The 18,709-nt window shown below is 37.0% G+C and overlaps 1 protein-coding gene across 1 annotated transcript; it reads right to left on the bottom strand.

Moving 5' to 3' along the window:
- Nucleotides 1-2,754: 2,754 nt before the first annotated feature.
- wdr75 (WD repeat domain 75) lies at nucleotides 2,755-18,473 on the bottom strand. Its single transcript, XM_059031324.1, is given in 22 exon segments — nucleotides 2,755-3,107; nucleotides 4,914-5,005; nucleotides 5,171-5,314; nucleotides 5,795-5,854; nucleotides 6,179-6,348; nucleotides 7,277-7,372; nucleotides 7,480-7,574; nucleotides 8,529-8,709; nucleotides 9,038-9,189; nucleotides 9,844-10,019; nucleotides 10,181-10,296; nucleotides 10,402-10,461; nucleotides 10,807-10,965; nucleotides 12,433-12,521; nucleotides 14,624-14,740; nucleotides 15,426-15,496; nucleotides 15,700-15,829; nucleotides 16,448-16,533; nucleotides 16,639-16,704; nucleotides 17,208-17,337; nucleotides 18,307-18,374; nucleotides 18,465-18,473. Coding segments are annotated over 22 exon segments (2,508 nt in total). The 3' UTR covers nucleotides 2,755-2,866.
- Nucleotides 18,474-18,709: the final 236 nt, after the last annotated feature.

Below are 18,709 nucleotides of genomic sequence, written 5' to 3' on the forward strand. Positions count from 1 at the left end.
TGCTCTGTTAGGCACACTGGACCTGCAGGGTGGTGCTAGTAGCCTTCATTCTAGCCCGCGAAAGGAAGCTCACAGAACTGTTCAGTTAAGCGCACCATTGGGTCTGTGACTGTTCACATGTGATGAGTACCTGGGAGGGGAGAGAACTGAATCGGGGTGGGGGGGGCTCTGGTTGGTTGAGGGCCAATAACAATGTATCTGTTCATGTTTGTTTATCTGTTCAACACCACCAAACAGGAGTTTTCCCACTTTTTTATTTACCACTACAGAGTTGCGCTTTGCAGGAGGTTGTTGCACAATCGTCTGCCGCCCGGAATTCTGATAGGACGTCGATATTGGTCTGCCAGCAGTTGTAAATCTCCCTCCTCAAACTGTGAGGGCGCTAAACAGTGAAAGTAGAGTTCTTTGGACGGACTGGCCTGACAGTTCTTTCCCCGGGTCGGGAAGTTGGTCAGTCTGGAAGAAAGCGAGACTCCGTTGCAGGAACGTATTGACCCGGAAGGGAAACGACGTAGCAGCTGCAGATAGTAGAGACAGCTGCACTTGTTTACCAAGGGGTCATGCGTGATAGCATAAAAGGGGACGGAGAATCGCAATCTACTCCTTCGCTTGGTTTGTGGTTTTTAAACCTAGAAGGACGGTGAGAGACCCCAAAAGGATTGTGACCAGTATCGTGAGTGTTTTTTGTTTGTTTGTTCTGTCTGTTAGTAATTGTCTTGTTTGTGAATCACCAGACAGCTAACACGATTCCGGAGCTGTCGCCTTGGGCCAGCACAAAGCCGGAACAGCACTTCAACACTGTCATGAAATAAAATGTATCACCCACCAGGAGCACTACTGCACTGGTCACCAGACCTGGATACAATTAAAAACTGTTCCAAACTGGATTATAACTCTCTGTGTTTCATTACTGCACTGCATTACCCCTGCACCTGCATGTACCACTTACCACTTTGCCACAGGTACTCATAGAACATAGTACCCCCGTATCTAACTGAGAGCTCCACGATGTAGAATAAATATTGATCCAGCTCTTGACGGCGATGTGGAACTTAATGTTACGTGACTTGAGTGTAACATTGATATCTTTACCTTCAGTTATTTATTTTCTGATGTCAGGAGACAGAGCGAGAGAGAAAGAGAGAGAGAGTGACCCCTGACAGAAGGGGCTGTGAAATCACAGGCAGCTCGTCAGTACAGGCAAGTGAGGCACAACCTCACTGAGCATTCTCTATCTGTCTATCTATGAAGGCATTTTGTGTATTCCTTATAGATTTATTATTTAATTAAAAAAAAATGTTAATACATATTTTAGGACAGATACTGTAGGTATATAAATATACGTTGACATAGGTCCACAAGACGTGCCTGCAGTTTGATTTATGTGTCACGAATTCGACGAGTTCAGGAAGGTGGAATATTGCAGTACCGAGGCATATAGCTCACAGTGCCTCATGAAGCTGCATGGTTCTGCCTCCCAGCTACTACAGATGACATTCCTTTTACTTTGTATGTATGATGAAGGCACTGGCTTAAACTTTTCTCTACTTTTTGGGTTTCCTGCTTAATGCACATACATCGTCAGAACATAATATCAAGTGGCACCGAGGTTAACATTGTAAGGGGAATCCAGAAAAAAAAAAATTCTCTTTTTGTTATTTTGAAAAAAATATATATTTTTGAATGCTAACCCTTTTTATAACAATTCCGCACTTAATGCCTGTTTATTATTAGTGCTTGCCCTTAGTTTATTTGCATTGTTAAGTATGTCATATTCGTCTTAAGATACCATTATTTGAAACCTTTTGGTGCCTATGGTTTATTTCCATCAATCTATTGTCCATATTTGTTGTGTGTAATCGCCATTTATCAGCCTGTAATTATGTGATTTAGCTCACTTTCCTAGTAAGGGCAGCAGTGTGGAGTAGTGGTTAGGGCTCTAGACTCTGGACCGGAGGGTTGTGGGTTCAATCCCCAGTGGGGGACACTGCTGCTGTACTCTTGAGCAAGGTACTTTACCTAGATTGCTCCAGTAAAAACCCAACTGTATATATATGGGTAATTGTATGTAAAATAATGTGATATCTGTATTATGTGAAATAATGTATAATGTGATATCTTGTAACAATTGTAAGTCGCCATGGATAAGGGCGTCTGCTAAGAAATAAATAATAATAAATAATATTTGGAGCATGTAATATTTTGGGGCACATACCCCAGTGTAAATGCTGTATTTGCTTACTTCAATAAATATATGAATAATGTTTTCAACAATTGTAAATTGTAGTATGTAACTTAATTGTTTGGTATTTTGCTGAATACAGTACTAATTATTAGCGTTATGAATTGCAATAATGACAGTATTACAAACCATGACCAAGAATAATTCCATCCATGTTGGCATCCATATTTGCTGAATCATGAACCTGCTCATCAAGGGGCAAAGACTAAAGAGAAGTGGTTGAATGTAGATTGCTGAATGTACTGTTACACTTCCTTAAAGACTGTTTATGGAAGAATGTGCAGTCAGGTTCTTTTTTGCACGTGCACATGTAGTTCTTTATAAAATTGGCTTTTATATCATCTGACAATATGCTACATGCTGTGTTTGCATCACTGTTCTTCCGGAGATTCTGCAAAGAAAAACATATAAAACGAGCAAATAATTTGCAACAGTTAAGAGCAGTTAAGCAACATTCTTAGTTTTTATCAGTAGTTTGTCAGTAACATAAGAACATAAGAACAGATATCCTTTTTAAACAAAGTTACTAATTACATGACCAAAAAGCAAAACAGATTCAGAAAGATTTTCCAGAAAGATAATAAATACTTTATTGCATGATCTTTCACTTGAAGAATGAAGTATTTAACCATGGTATGGTTCTCGTGGAAGCTTGCCGTGAAATGGGCACAGCCAGCTGTAATCGGTTTTTCTCACTCTCTTCAAATCCCTTTCTTCAGTTTTAGACAGCTTTGGCGCCAGTTCTTCAACAAAGTACGCTGGCTTTGCTTTGTGTTGAGAATCATGAGTGTCAATTTCGTGATTAGAAGTTTCATCTTCCTCTTTCTCACTCTCCATTTCCTCCTCAGCCTCTTCTGTGAACTCACTGAAAAGAAAAAGGGAAGCCACATCTCATGTTTTCATTTTTGTTTTTATAAGGATCCAAAATAATTTTTAATTTAAAATGACAACAATGAGCAAAATAAATAAATAAATAAATAAATAAATACATATTATATATATATATATATATATATATATATATATATATATATATATATATATATATATATATATATTATATATATATATATATATAGTGGTAAAACACAGGGCAAGGTCATTAATGGAAGGTATGTGAGGGCAAGTTTGATGGCAGATTATGCCCTCACATTAGAGAGAGAGAGAGAGAGAGAGAGAGAGAGAGAGAGAGAGAGAGAGAGAGAGAGAGAGAGACCTGTAAGTGCTGTTTATTGTGAATACCCGTGTTTTGACCTGCTTTTGTTTGACTGCCTGAATTGATACCTGACCCCGGATTGTGCCAAGAACCTGATTTTGTGTACCGACCTTGTCCTTGTTTTTCGACCTGTCTTTTGGAGCTGGTTTATTATTATAAATAAACCTCCATCAGGTGCTGTCCTGATTTCAAAGCACATTGTTGCATAGAAGCTTATTTTTACGGATTTTTTGCTACTGTTACATTATATATATATATATATATATATATATATATATATATATATTTTAGCTCAAAGAGCCAGCTGCCCAACGTTTCGATTTGTTGTACATATCTTTCTCAAGGGAGCCTGTGTTTGAATCCAAACATTGGAGGTATTTATAGGTTTTTGACGGCATGACAACTACTTGTTATTGTTTACATTCAAATTCATGATTTATTCTTACATGATGTAATGGTGTTCTATATATTGTGACATCACTTTTACTTCTATCTTTGAATCTGTATTAATTCTAATTAACACTACTTTACATAAACTTATATTTTTATTATATCATGCAATGCTGGCTCCGAGGATCAGTCTAGATTTGGCCTCCCCAGCGCATCAGCATGCACTTTTTAATGAATTTTGTTTATTTATTTAAATGTTATATATTTATTGAAGTTAATTAGTTCATTCTTTTCTGTTGAGTCCCGCTGGCATAATCGTGTTCAGTCTATTTATCCATTTACTTTCTTTTATTCTTCTATATGTCGCATTGTCTAATTTGAGCTGTTCTAATACTACAAACTTTACATCATTTATGTCATGTCCCTGACTGGTGAAGTGCTGTACTATTGGTTCATTGATTTTTTTATTTCTAATTAACGAAAGGTGGTTCTGAATTATTTTATATAAAGTAGTTCCAGTCTCTCCAACATATTTGATTTCATCACATTTTTCACAGGCTATTCCATAAACAACATTGCTATTTTTACAGTAGGTATTAGCTTTTAGTGGATATGTGGTGTTCTTATGTTTAATTATATTTTTACGTTTGTCTATGTGTTTACACACTTTACATCTACTAGTGCATATGTCAGTAGAACCTATTTTGTCAATTATTCTTTTATGTTTACTGTGAACTAAAATATCACCTAAATTAGCTTCTATCATACACACACAGAAAAAAACCCACACAATTGTGATATTTCAGTCATTTTCTAGTATTACTCCACAACCTGTACCGTACACTATTGTTATACAAGAGTGCTGCAATTAAAGGTGAGCGCATTCCTTAAATGTTTTTCTACTATTTTAAGTGTCATACATTTTCATTGATAAATGGACTTCAAACCCAGGTGTTAACATGCATGTCATTTCCTGTTCCAAGTCAAAGGCAATGTTGTGCAAACTGACTCCAACAATTACTTCCTGCATCTCTACAACAGATTACACAGGTTTTGATCTCTTACCTCTTGCCGTCCTTGGATATTAAGAGAGAATTCACAAACATTGTGCACAGGAAAGTAGCTGAGGGTAGAACATGAGCCGGTGTCTGAAGCAACTGAGGGAACACAAAACAAAAAGCCTGCTTATTCGATAGAACTGTGAAAGGTGAAGAATAATTAAAAAAAAAAAAAAAAAAGGCACATTTAAACCTATGCAAAGATACAGATTTTTTCCTTAATGTTATATTTTAACCAGTGATACAACTTTTTTACATACTGACCTCTTTAATTGCAACAGATCCCTCTGGTAACTGAACCTGGTCTGCAAGAGTCCCACTTCCTGCATCCAGCTTTGCTTGATGCTGTCTGTGTTTTCCCAACAGCAAGTAGAATGGAGTTACAAGGATGTTCTCTTCTATTAAAAGCTATATAAAATAAAAACACAAGAAAATACATTGTTAGGCATTAAAAATATATATTCACTTAATTCCTCCCTTACTGGCTCAATAGGGGGTGATAGAATTCTTAGGAGGTTACTGCCATAGCTTACTTTAGGTTTAGGTACTTCAGGTTTATCAAACAGGTAAGTAATGAATAGTACTCTTAAAAAAGCCATGCTGACATTTAAAGGGTTCTTTAAACCAGTTTGTTCTTGAAAACTGCTGTAATTAATACCCCCCACCCCCCCCCAATAAAAATAGCATGTCCTGAATTGCTAAAAACCATGACAATGAACAATTCAATAGTCAGAGTAAAGGAACAGTTAAGAGGGATGAAACAGGTAAGAGGGATGAAACAGGTAAGAGGGATGAAACAGGTAAGAGGGATGAAACAGGTAAGAGGGATGAAACAGGTAAGAGGGATGAAACAGTTGTTTCATTTTGTTTAGCTGTATACGAACATACCTGCTTGCTTGAAGCTGTGAGCCTATCTTGTTCTGTCTTTGTACTGAATGTCATTAAATCCTTAAAGAATAAGAAAAATAATTTAAAAAAAGTTACAAATCGAGAGAAACACAAACATCAATTCACATGGTACGCACAGCATGCACATAATGTATTGTTTGAGTTACAATTGGTTTGGAGGCCGGGGAGTAAACTACACTACTTCTCCATATCAACGGTAAACAGCTTTCAAACTTAAATGTGTATCTCAAAATCCCATTCATAAACACAATGGTTGTGCAATTTAAACTTTAGTCAAAAGCAGCCGACAGGTCACTTTGATTTATTGTAAATGGGTCTGTGATAGTGCAGAGTAGTAATTAGCTATGCAGTTATTAACTTTACCATGTCTCTAGTCAGGAAGTAGAGCTGCGATCTGTTCAGCCACTGGCTGCTCTCAGAGCAGTTCTCCTCTGGCACGTCCCAGGGTGTGAACACCGCTCGCTGCACGCTGCCCTGGCAAATACCCTTCTGCAAGTACACAGGCCGGGGCTCATTGGGCCTGAAAACAAACACTGTGGGAGAAAAAAACCAAAAGGTTATGTTTAGATAGGGTCTGGGGGGCTCACACTTTTACTGCGTATCTTCAGAAAGTGTAGGTAAATTAAAAACAACTGTTCAAAATGTATAAACTAGTTGCTCGAGATGCTACTGATGCTATTATTATTCTTAACTGTAAATAAAATAGTTTCAAATGTACTTATTTAACCAGGAAATGTACCTATAGAGACCATCACCAAAATGTACTAATTTAGAAATTACAAATACAACCAACACAATAAAACGTGTGGTTCAAGCTTGAGCAGAAGCACACAGAGAGCAAAATAAATAGGACATCTATATTTAAATGTGATTGTGGACTGAAATAGATGTGTTATTTTAAATAAAAGTATAAATATGTAGCCACAGAAAGCACTTCTAGAAATGAACTGTTAATTGTGAAGAGAACATAAAAAAAAAAAAAAACTGGAACTGACTTTGACAGTAGACAAGTAAGCGTCTTTCTGTCCAGTGAACCGTCAGAACATTAAAGAAAGAAATAAAAAAAGAAAAACTCCCATTCACTTTTAGTGCTTTGCTCCATTATGCAGTTCAGTGACAATAACTGCAATCAATCCAATGTTGCCGCAGCCGGGATTATAGTACGGTGTGCCAAAAGGCTCAAGACACAGCAATGCAATTAATGCACATTAAAATTAACACGCCAATCACAGAAGTTAACTGCGATTTATTTATATATATATATATATATATATATATATATATATATATATATATATATATATATATATACACATATATACACACACACTTCAAGCATTATGTTTTTTACAATGTATGTTGAGCCTTGAAAATAAATAAATAAATAAAACACACTTAAGAGGTTAAATTAAGAGGTTAACGGTGAACTACTTTTCAAGTGAATAAAGCTTTTGTACTCACGGTCAGAATTCTGCGCCGCACACGAAAACGCAGCAACATTTTCAGACAGGGGGTCGACCGGCAGCAGAATGACATTTAACCCGACGCTCTATTCCACTGAAAAACAGCAAACACACAAAACAATTACCTAGTCCATCAAACATGGCTTAGAATACAGATGAACTAGCAAACCAAATGAAATCGTTGAATGCTAGGACTCTTACATGTACAAGTTAGCAGGTTCCAACAGCAGAGAAAGTTATTCGTAGTGGTACCGAGGAGGTACTTGGAACAGCTTAGCCTCCCGAAACAAAGGTTCCTGAAACATCAAAAAAGTAAACTTTATCAACTCCTTAGTCCAATGCAGTCATATCAAATAATAAAGCCACTTCACAGGATTATACAAGTGTTATTTTACGACACCTGGCATACATTTACTCATAATCTTGCATTTGTTTATTTAGCAGACGCCTTTATCCAAGGCGACTTACAGAGACTAGGGTGTGTGAAGTATGCATCAGCTGCAGAGTCACTTACAATTACGTCTCACCCAAAAGACGGAGCACAAGGAGGTTAAGTGACTTGCTCAGGGTCACACAATGAGTCAGTGGCTGAGGTGGGATTTGAACCAGGGACCTCCTGGTTACAAGCCCTTTTCTTTAACCACTGGACCACACAGCTTCCTATCAGCATTTGCTTACAGTTTTACTATAAAAACTAGACTTCTATCAAGATATTATTTACCTTTTTCGATTGATTGAGAACCTTGGTTGTTGTAATGCCAAGAAAACAAAGATTTATTTATTTTACTTCTCAACCAGTGCAAAGCCTGACTAATCATTTTGAGAAATAAAGTTTGTAGGCACTTGCTTAGTAAGATGGAGGTGACATTGAAAGAGAAAGTTACAATATGCTGAAGTTAGCAATTATTTGTAAAAACACATAATATAAAATCGCCTTCATAGAGGTTTTCCACCAAGAAAATGTAGTGTTCTGGGTTTTATACATATATCATTTTAGCTAACAATTAGCTCTTACTTGGCTTGCATAGTTTAAGGGCGGAAGAGTTAGCCCCCATTTTGAAGAACTATAAAACTATCTAGAAACCAAATGAACTTCTCATATTTGCAAATAAGTTGTTACTTACAAATGGACTGCCTTTGCACTTAAAAATAGGGCTAGTTATCTTAAGTTTGACTGTTCTATTATTGAACTACGGTTATGGTGCATTTATTTCTTTTTTTGTTTTTTATTTGATTTAACATGTACTAACTTTATTTTCCCAGGAGGCTGGCAGAATGTGCACACAAGATCCCAGGTGTTGGGGTTCCAAATGGTGATAATCTGCTCGAATCCCACTGCTAACAGGGAGCCATCTTCAGAGAAGCAGCAGTTTGTGGCCTGGAGATTGTGATAGTTGCCAACAAAGTCACAGCTCCAGCACACACTCTCACCTGGAGTCCGGTTAGAGAAAGATTAGAAAACCATATAGCCCAGCAGAGGATATAAAACAATGGCAATCCATTGCAACAGTGCCACCAAGTGGCTTAAATAGTGCCTTTTAGCACATCCCTTGTTCAGCTTTTCTATTTGAAACCTAATTTAAATGATTTTAATGTTTAAATGTTTCTTTTTTATAATAGTAATAATAATAATAATAATAATAATAATAATAAAAATAAATCACCTTGTTGCTGCACACAAAACTGGATATAAAAAAATCCACTCAAAATGGCAATTAAAAAAAATAATAAACTGTCTTTAGAACCATAGCTAACTTACGATATATGTCTGAATCATCCCCCAAGACCCAGGCTTTAAACTGGCCATCTCTTCCAGTGGTTACTAGCAATGTTGTTTCATCTGTGTTGCAAAAGCACAGTGCTGTGATATGGTCCTCATGCGGGGATGTTATGGTGGTGTTCAAAACAAAGCTAAAGAAATGAAAAGAAATAACTTGTCTCAATAAAACTTCCTCTCTCAACATGTCCTTATACTTGGAGCTAATGCATTCCTTTTCAACAGGAAACACACAAAAAAGTCTCATTATAGAATGTGTTTAGACTGGTTGGACAGGTTCCGAAACTATACTGTACTCCAAAACTACTTGAGGGAAATGCTCAAGCGCAAGATTACAAATGTAAACACTTAATACAAAACAAAAATGATATTGGAATGATGACCCCAAAAGAATTGCAGGTTGTGCCAGGAAAGAAAGGAAAACAAACTCCCTGCTTTGCTTCATTAATTTGGCAACGAAAAAATCTATTTAAAAGTAAAAGCATTCATATTGTATTCACTGGTGCTATTAATAGAACCAGTAAAGCAATTTTCTGGTTTTGTTTTAGAGAAAACAAGTCTTGGCCCACAATTTTAAACACTTGTTGACAAGGCACTTGCATAATAAGCCCCCAAATCACCCCAACCCCACAGTTCAGCATCAACTACTAAAATTAGAAAGTGGGTCTATTTCTATCTGTTTCCAGTGTGAAGGCCTGTGGCTAATTTAAACCAAACAAACCACCCCCCTCCCCCACCATATCTGATGGAGGGAAATATGTGCTGTAAAACTGTGCTCTGAAACCCACCTCTGCGTTTCATCCTTGTACACCCATATTTTCAACTGTATCTCCAGGTCAGCTAGTTTCTCTTTCCTCTCTTCTACAGTTGCTAACCAAGATCCTTGAGCATCAAATGCAGCTTTCACAACTTCAAACTGGTGCAGGCCAGACTGGTTGATGTACTCCTGCTGTACTATATCTAGCTGTGTGTGTAGAGAAACAAACAACCAAAAACATTACCACCTTATACAAATGTTTTACACATAAATACCTGCATGCATGATGGAAGACAAAACACACAAGGGCTAAATGCTCCAGTGGTAACCTTTCTATACTGTTGTGTTGTCATTTTAGGGTTACTCACATTATACAGCTGCTTGTCATGCTGAAGGGAATAAAACTGCAAATGACCTGGTTTCCCATTCAGCACAAGAGCTTTAGTTCTTGGGTCAATCATCAATTCTGTTTTTATGTTATCACCTGAAAAAAAAAAACACACAAACAGGGTAAATGGATGACAACCAAAAAATAAACTTACCAGAATGTTTTCTGTTTACATTTAAAAACAGAATTAAAATGACACACCTTTTACTAACCCTTGGATAACTGCTGAGACTCTGAGATTGCTTTGGATAATAGTGATCTCTGTGGGTTAAAAGAAAGAATGATTTTCTCAAATTCAGATCCATTTTTACTGTGACAAAGCACTGTATAAGATTTCAGTGTGGTTCAGTTTAGCTTGATCTTATTTATTTAAATGATTTACCAATTTATATCAAGTAAGCTATGAAAAAAGTGAGTTTATATGTTGCATGTAATTACAACTCAACTGTCAAAAACAACACCGGTGTTTAAACAAAATCTACGAAACCGATCACAATTCAAAAGGAAAACCAGATAAAGGCGAACCATGTTGGATTTGCGTAAGTGCATTCTAAATACAGTAGTGCTACCATGTACATAAATGTGTACATCATATGAAATTCTTACTGTTATCACTGTGGGATGTACAATACAGAGAGCCTTCAGGGGAAGTAGAGATGTGTGCTATAGCAGCTCCCAGACGAGGCAGGAAATCTTTTTATTTCTCTTCTCCATACCGCCACTGGACCAACACTGACTCAATCCCACCACTCAGTAGGTTAGCACCTGTAAAAATGTTGTGAAAAACAAATACATATTTTATGCACACTATCAAGTTTCTAGATACTACTAAAACTAAAAAGCAAGCATGCCATTAAATGTTCTGCTGGGTTTTTTAGAAATAATTCAAGAAGTTTTGTTAATAAAACATTTTACCAGCAATGTATGCATATACACTGAGTGTACAAAACATTAGGAACACCTTCCTAATATTGAGTTGCACCCCCTTTTGCCCTCAGAACAGCCTCAATTCGTTGGGGCATGGACTCTACGAGGTGTCAAAAGCGTTCCACAGGGATGTTGGCCCATGTTGACTCCAATGCTTCCCACAGTTGTGTCAAGTTGGCTGGTAGTGGATTTCTACATCGAATAGCTCATTCCATCTTATCCCACAGATGCTCAATTGGATTGAGATTTGGTGACTGGGCAGGCCACTGCAGTAAGCTGAATTCACTGTCATGTTCGTGGAACCATTCCTGGACAATCCTAGCCTTGTGGCATGGGGCATTATCCTGCTGAAATAATCCATTAGCAGATGGATACACTGCTGCCATGACGGGATGCACCTGATTGGCAATGATGTTCAGATATCCTGTGACATTCAAACATTGCTCCACTTTTATCAAGGGGCCCAATGTGTGCCATGAAAACACACCCCACACCGTCACACCACCAGCACCAGCCTGCTATGTTGACACACGGCATGATGGATGCATGTACTCATGTGGTTTTCTCCATACCCTAGTTCTCCCATCAGCGTGAAACAGCAACTGGGATTCATCAGACCAGCCAATGTTTTTCCAATCCTCCAGTGTCCAGTGTTTTTGTTCCTTAGCCCACTGCAACCGCAGTTTCTTGTGTTTTGCTGAAAGAAGTGGAACTCTGTTAGGTCGTCGGCTGCCATACCCCATTCGTGTCAAGGTACGACGAGTTGTGCATTCTTTTATGGGTCTTTCGGCACCAATGTTGTACTGGACTGTCAGTTGACTAACTGTAGCCCATCTGTTGCTCTGCACAATTCATGTCAGCCTCCTTTGGCCTCTTTCATCAATGAGCGGTTTTCGACCACTGGCCTGCCGTTGGCTGGATGTCCTTTGAGTGGTGGACCATCCTTGATACACACAGGAAACTGTTGAGCGTGAAAAACCCAGCAGCGTTGCAGTTCTTGACACACTCAAACGGGCGCGCCTGGCACCTACTACCATACCCCGTTTAAAAGGCACTTAAATCTTTTGTCTTGCCCATTTACCCATTTCTTAATTGTGTCAAGGCTTAAAAATGTTTCTTTAACCTGTCTCCCCTTCATCTACGCTGATTGAAGTGGATTTAACAGGTTACATCAACAAGGGATCATAGCTTTCACCTGGATTCACCTCGTCAGTCTATTTCATGGAAAGAGCAGGTGTTCCTAATGTTTTGTACACTCGGTGTATGTACTGTAATGAAGCACCTACTTTACAAGCTAGCTCTTACCTTCTGGTGTAAAGGACAAATCATTTACTGCACTATGATGCCAGTGGTGTGTAGAGTGTGTGTATCCCTTTTTGCGATTAAAGTTTCTCCTGTTAAAACAAACATATAAAACATATAACTCAATTTTTTTTTTTTAAATTAAAATACCAGTAAGTGTTTATAAATCAGTTCAGTAGGTCAATTCTCACATATTGCTTAACATTTTTTAAATCGTCACGGGGATTATATGGGGTTCTTTAGCTTTTGTGTTGCACACCAGCAAAACCAAATTAACACTAGAACCGCCAGATTTTCGAACTACCTAGAACCGCCACGTGGGTCACTGTGATCCATACATTTTCAAACTGCTTCGTTATGAAAATTAAAGACATACTATCGGATTCAAATGAAAGGTTTTATTCATGAACATCATATCTAACATTTACATCGCAGAAACACCGTATTTGAATGGAAAATTAAACATAAAGGCTTTATTTTTAAAATTTTTATATAGCAAGACTACAAACAGTGAAAATACAATAAAATACACATTTCAAAAGAAACGGGTATGTACATATACCCGTGTACAGGTGTAAACGAGTACATGTACACACAAAACTATAAAACCGAAATCATTGTTTCTAATACTACATAAAAAGAAAATATAATACTACTTCCGGTATGACGACTGCATTGTACTCTATGGAGGAGCGTACGTGTCTGCCAGCTGACTGTGCCTGCATTAGGAGCTGTGTTGTAAACACAGACGCAGTTCCATTGAACACTATTGCATAAACATGTGTAAACTGGTACATAATAACCTGTAAAACCAAAATGATTTTTTTTTTCTAACAGTAATATAAAAGAAGAAGAATACAACACATACATTTCATATTAGGCACATAAGTTGTTATCCTACCTGTCATTTCAGTTTGCTGTATGCATCTGAGTGCAGTTTGCCGTATTCCAATTAAAATGACTCCTTTCAAGATTAAATATTTCCTCTGATATATTCCCAGTTGCATTTGTGGAACAAAACAAAGGATTGTTGTCTCCAGGTACATTGAAAAATAAGCAACTAGGCTTTCACTGAGTTTGCATCTTGACAAATCCACAATCATAGCAATCTCTGTCTCGTAGTCAGTTTACAAACAAAGAAAGGCTTGAAATAAAAAAAAAACACATGTGCTAGGAGGAGGGGGCGTGTCTTGTTTGCTGCATTTACCAAAAAAAAAAAAAAAATTATCTTACGTTATATAAAAAAAAAAAGACATGTATTGTAATGCATGGGTCACATTGACCCACGTGGCGGTTCTAGGTAGAACTGCTTATAACGTTATAATTTTTGTGATTCTGGCTATCATACGCCATCTGGATATTTAATTAATATATTTAGGAAAAGTCAAAAATGGACAGACACATACGATTTACAATGGAAGAGTAATTAACATTTTAAATCCAAAATGGGCCAAATTGACCTTCACGGCGGTTCTAGTGTTAAACTTTTTTTAATTGGTGAACAAAGTTTAATGTTGCAAACAAAGTAAAAACAAGCCACTTTAACACTAAAACCGCCACAGCAGTCATTTTGACAGTTTGAGATTTTCAAATTTAAATTACTCTGCGTGTGAAAGTTATGCAGTTGTCCGTTTATGACTTTTCCTAAATACATGTATTAAATACCCTGACGGCGTTTGAAAGGCAGGTTCACAAAAATAAGTAAGTTATAATCCCACCCACCTAAAACCGCCAAAGCAATCATTTGGACTGCCTTTGACAATACATGTTTTTATTTTGAATATAACCTACAATATTCTATTTTATTTTTATATACAAGCCTGTTGTTATCTCTGCTGGACCTGACAGCCATCAATTCCTTCGTTTTGTACAAGGAATGCACCGAAGAAAGTATTAGTAGGAGAGTTTTCACCTTGATGCTAGCTTCAGTACTTCGGCAGAAACGTTTTGATCAGGACAGGCTGCAGCAGCTCAACCTGGATTCAGTGCTGTACCGAGTGACACACACGCAAGAGAAAACATGTTGCTTTCGTTTTTACAGTTTTGTATGTACATACACCTGTTTACACACTAGTTTATTTTAAAATGTTTTCAAATATAATAGTTTAAATACATTTAGTTCAAAATACATTATTTATTTATTTATTTATTTATTTTAGTTAGCAATCATACTTTAATTAAGACACTGACATACCAAAGACGTATTTTTCCATCTTCATGGCCTGTGGCGATACAGTCCTCCTTCGGGTGGCATGCGACACAAGTAAATATGTTATTAGCCCCCTTCTTGTGAGAGGCATTCAAAGATAACCTTCAAGAAAATAAAAGAATTACAGTATTTACAGTAACTATTTTAAAATGGGAGGGGGATAGAGAAACAAGTACATTTAAACAAAAAACGGAAGGCTTCCATGTGCGCCTCTGTAGTTTCAACCAGGAACTAAACAATATTTACTTTAAACATGCATTGTTTTTTCAGCGCACATAAGAAAGAAATGACAGACAGCCTCTGAGACTATAACAGTTATTTCTCGAGTCCATAACTAGAGTGCAATACAAACTCAAAATAAAAAAGGGCTGGTTAAAAACAAACAAAAAAAAACAACAACTTTAAAACAGGCTGGCACCTCAGGTTAACTGTTTCCCTGTCATCTGTTGTCATTAACAGGTACACTCTTGAGCACTGGGTCCACAACTGAAAGTATTTGTTTTCATAACAAGAAACTTACTCTGCAAAAGGACAACATTAGAGGATACTCTGGGTGAGAAGTTTAATCTCTTAAACACTGGTTTCGCATCGAGCTCACTCAACCTACTCCTAGAGGCCTAACTGAACCCACTTGCTAAGGGAGGATGAGCACAATCATTGGAACACAATATCAAGAACAGAATTCCAGCAGTGGAAACACAGATTGAAAGACTTTTTAAAAGTTCTGTTCAGGACAATTATGAGAAACACAGTATGGAGAGTAATTATTAAAAACCATTAAAGTTACCTGTAAGTCTTTTGGTTTCTGAAGAAATACACAGTGAGATGAAGGCCTTTCACTGAAGCTACAAATTCACCCTGTATGTAAAAAAAATAAAATAAACTAAAGCAATCTGTACAGCTATGACACACCTATCACACTAACATTTAAGTCCTCTTAATTATAAACCAAGTACATGTAGAAAGCAAATGAGAAAAACTAATCTCAACATCCTTCATATTGGGTATTATATCTTCTTGTTGCCATTGACACACAGAACGAATCAGTAAATAAACCATACCTCTCTGCCATAAGAGGTACACTTTGGCAATTGGCTGACATCATTCAACACAAACGACAGTTCCGTGGCTTCAACCTCTTGGTCCGACGACTTGGGAAGCTTAACGGCAACCAGCTGGAAAGAATCTGGCAAATGAAGGACAGATGTCAAAAAACATTTTCAAGCAGTTATGTTTGGGGTAGGGGTGAGGGGGGGTGTGGAACAAACAAGATTCCCAAGCCCCTTCCCCCACCTTTTATTTTCTGCAGCGTTCACAGAAAAAAAAACACAGTTGATATCAACTAAAACAGGCCTACATAAATCAAACAAGACCATATAAAACATGCTACAACACTGATAAACTGCTCGTTCTGCTCTGTTTCTGTCTCTCCTTATGGCTTGTTATTCAAAACAGCTAATCCTCATTAGTTCAATTGAAATGACGGTCGCCTTTGAAATTGAAGTATCAAATACAAGCAAACTCAGGTTCAACTCCTGACAGCAGAAGTCAATAAAACTAGGTATGCGACACTAAACCTGGAACTGTTAAGTACAAGACTTAATACTGTTTGGATTTATACTAGGCACAAGAAGAAAGGGAGAACTGCTTTACAATAATATACACGCTGTGGTCCCTGTCCACATCCCTGATAAAACTATAAAACCAAACCATGTTAGTTATAAGGTAGTTAAATAATCAGCCCTTGATGGAATGATCTACAATACAGGAGCTCAACTTGCTTTTTTATAATTACCCAAAGCTTCATCATTCTCCTTGGGGATTATGACGAAAACACATCCTTTGTGGGCTTTAGAGGTGTACAGGGCTAACAGTTTGTAGCCAACCTTGAACGTCTACAATGAATGTAAACAAACATTATTACAAATAAATAAATAAATACATACAAGTGGCTTGTGTACAGATAAATAGGTTATGCATTGTAATACAGAGCCACATACCTTAATCAGAATGCTATCTGTGAAGTCCCACAGTTTAATAGTGCCATCTACTGAGCAAGAATAAACCTGCAGGAGAAAATGTTTAATACACATGTTCTGTGTCATTTTGGTTGGTTGGTATCTAATCACTTCTTGCGTAGTAAGTCACATGATCTGATAAAAATTGTACCACTGGAGTGAAACCGTCATCGCCCAATAACTTATTTTGTACCAGGAAACAGCAACTCTTTAACTATCTTCATATTTCAAATTGAAGTATGACATTCTAAGCCAAACAAACTCTGATGTGTGGTGAAAATATTTCTCCAATACTAACACAGCATAGACATGGGCAACCATAACCCAGAATGGATTTTTTTATGTAGCGCAATAGAAAGGTGTGCATTTTGAATGTTTACAAGATGAGCATATCCATACAAGAATCCATGGACACGAATGTGTGTAATAGATGCAAAAGCTTGTATTAAAAGAAGGAGAAATATATGCTTAACAATTTACACACCCTGTCAATCTCAAAGAAAAAGGTAAAAAGTATTGTGTGTGTAAGTTAGGCTACATTTATGACAAACCTGTAAATGGTTTGTGGGGTTCAAGGCAATGCCTGTAACCAGGTTTGTGTGGCCCTGCAAGACATGCACACATTCTTCAGTGGCTGTGCTGTAAACTTTCACCATGTCCCCCGAGGTACAAAGGAGGTACCTGAAACAAAATGAGAATACATAAATAAAACACACATAGACATGATTCATTCTGGCTTTGAATGTCATAGCATTGCAGTTTTAAAGCACATATTTAAAGAAACACTCTCATGTCACAATGTATTTGGTTTGGGTGTATAATGTTCCATATTCTGGAGGACAGATGTTTTAAACCCTACATACAGTTGTCTGAATTTTACATTCAGATTATTTTAACTTTTCTGTGAAATCAAACTGGACTTTAAAAAAGTCTTTAGTTAGACATTCCATAAAATACTTATCAAACTTTTGTCAGAATATGGTATTACTACCTCATGAACCTGTTTTTAACGCTTTGTAAAAGAGGCTGGGCAGTGCGGCAAGCAGGGCAAATTATCAGTACCTGTTTAGTCTGTAAATTTGAAAAAAGCCACCTGGGGTGACGTATTTAATAATTTTTTTAAAATTATAAAATCAACCACTAAGACAGAATTCAGGGTGGACTGATGATCACACATGTAACCTACAGAACATACTACTTACATACGAGCAAGTTACAGCACAATCACAAATATGTTGCACATAATAAATCATTACACAGGTTGGCATACATTCATGACATTCATGACGTGAAGAAAAAATGGTTAATAATTACTATAACCAAACTTTAATGTGCTTGTTAGGAAACGTGTACTGACATCGGCAGTGAAAACACAGCGCAGGTCAGTCATTCAATGCAGATACTCAAGAACAGCCTCATCACTACATGGCTTTTTAAACTCGTGTCGTAGTGCTGATGAACAACATATGTCTATATTTATAAACCCAAAATGTGCAATTTGCACAGTAAGTACTACATCATGCCAAAAACATTCTGTGCACGCTAGCATTACAGGCACAACCTAATACAGCAAAGCGATTTGATCATCTTTTTCAAAGACATAATGTATACAGTTTACTGTTTAATTCCTTTATATTCCAATTTACTTACTTTCAATCTAAAGTGAAAATAGCTTTTCTGTAATCGACTGTACTGCCACCGCACCGAACCACGCGTATCTTTCCCAAATACTACACTCTAACCCAAACGAACCACGTGGAGTAAACAGGAACAGAACAGAAATCCACGGGTTTATGTAGAAGTCTCGCTGTAGACATAGTGCATGGATATTTTAAGCCGTTGTTTTTTTGTAAGAAAGTACAGTGCCTTGTAGAATTGAAATTTTTTTTGAAGTTTGAGTTTTTGTGAACGTGGTGTTTTGACATATTGGGACCATGCAGAGATCTATCTCGCTATGTTTTATGTGTTTTATTGTATTATTTTGTATAAAGTGAAAGATAATCCACCAGGACAATGTACATGTAATTACTAAAATAATTATGAATATGTGTAA

The sequence above is a fragment of the Acipenser ruthenus genome, chromosome 10, assembly GCF_902713425.1.
Source record: "Acipenser ruthenus chromosome 10, fAciRut3.2 maternal haplotype, whole genome shotgun sequence".
Lineage (NCBI taxonomy): Eukaryota > Metazoa > Chordata > Actinopteri > Acipenseriformes > Acipenseridae > Acipenser > Acipenser ruthenus.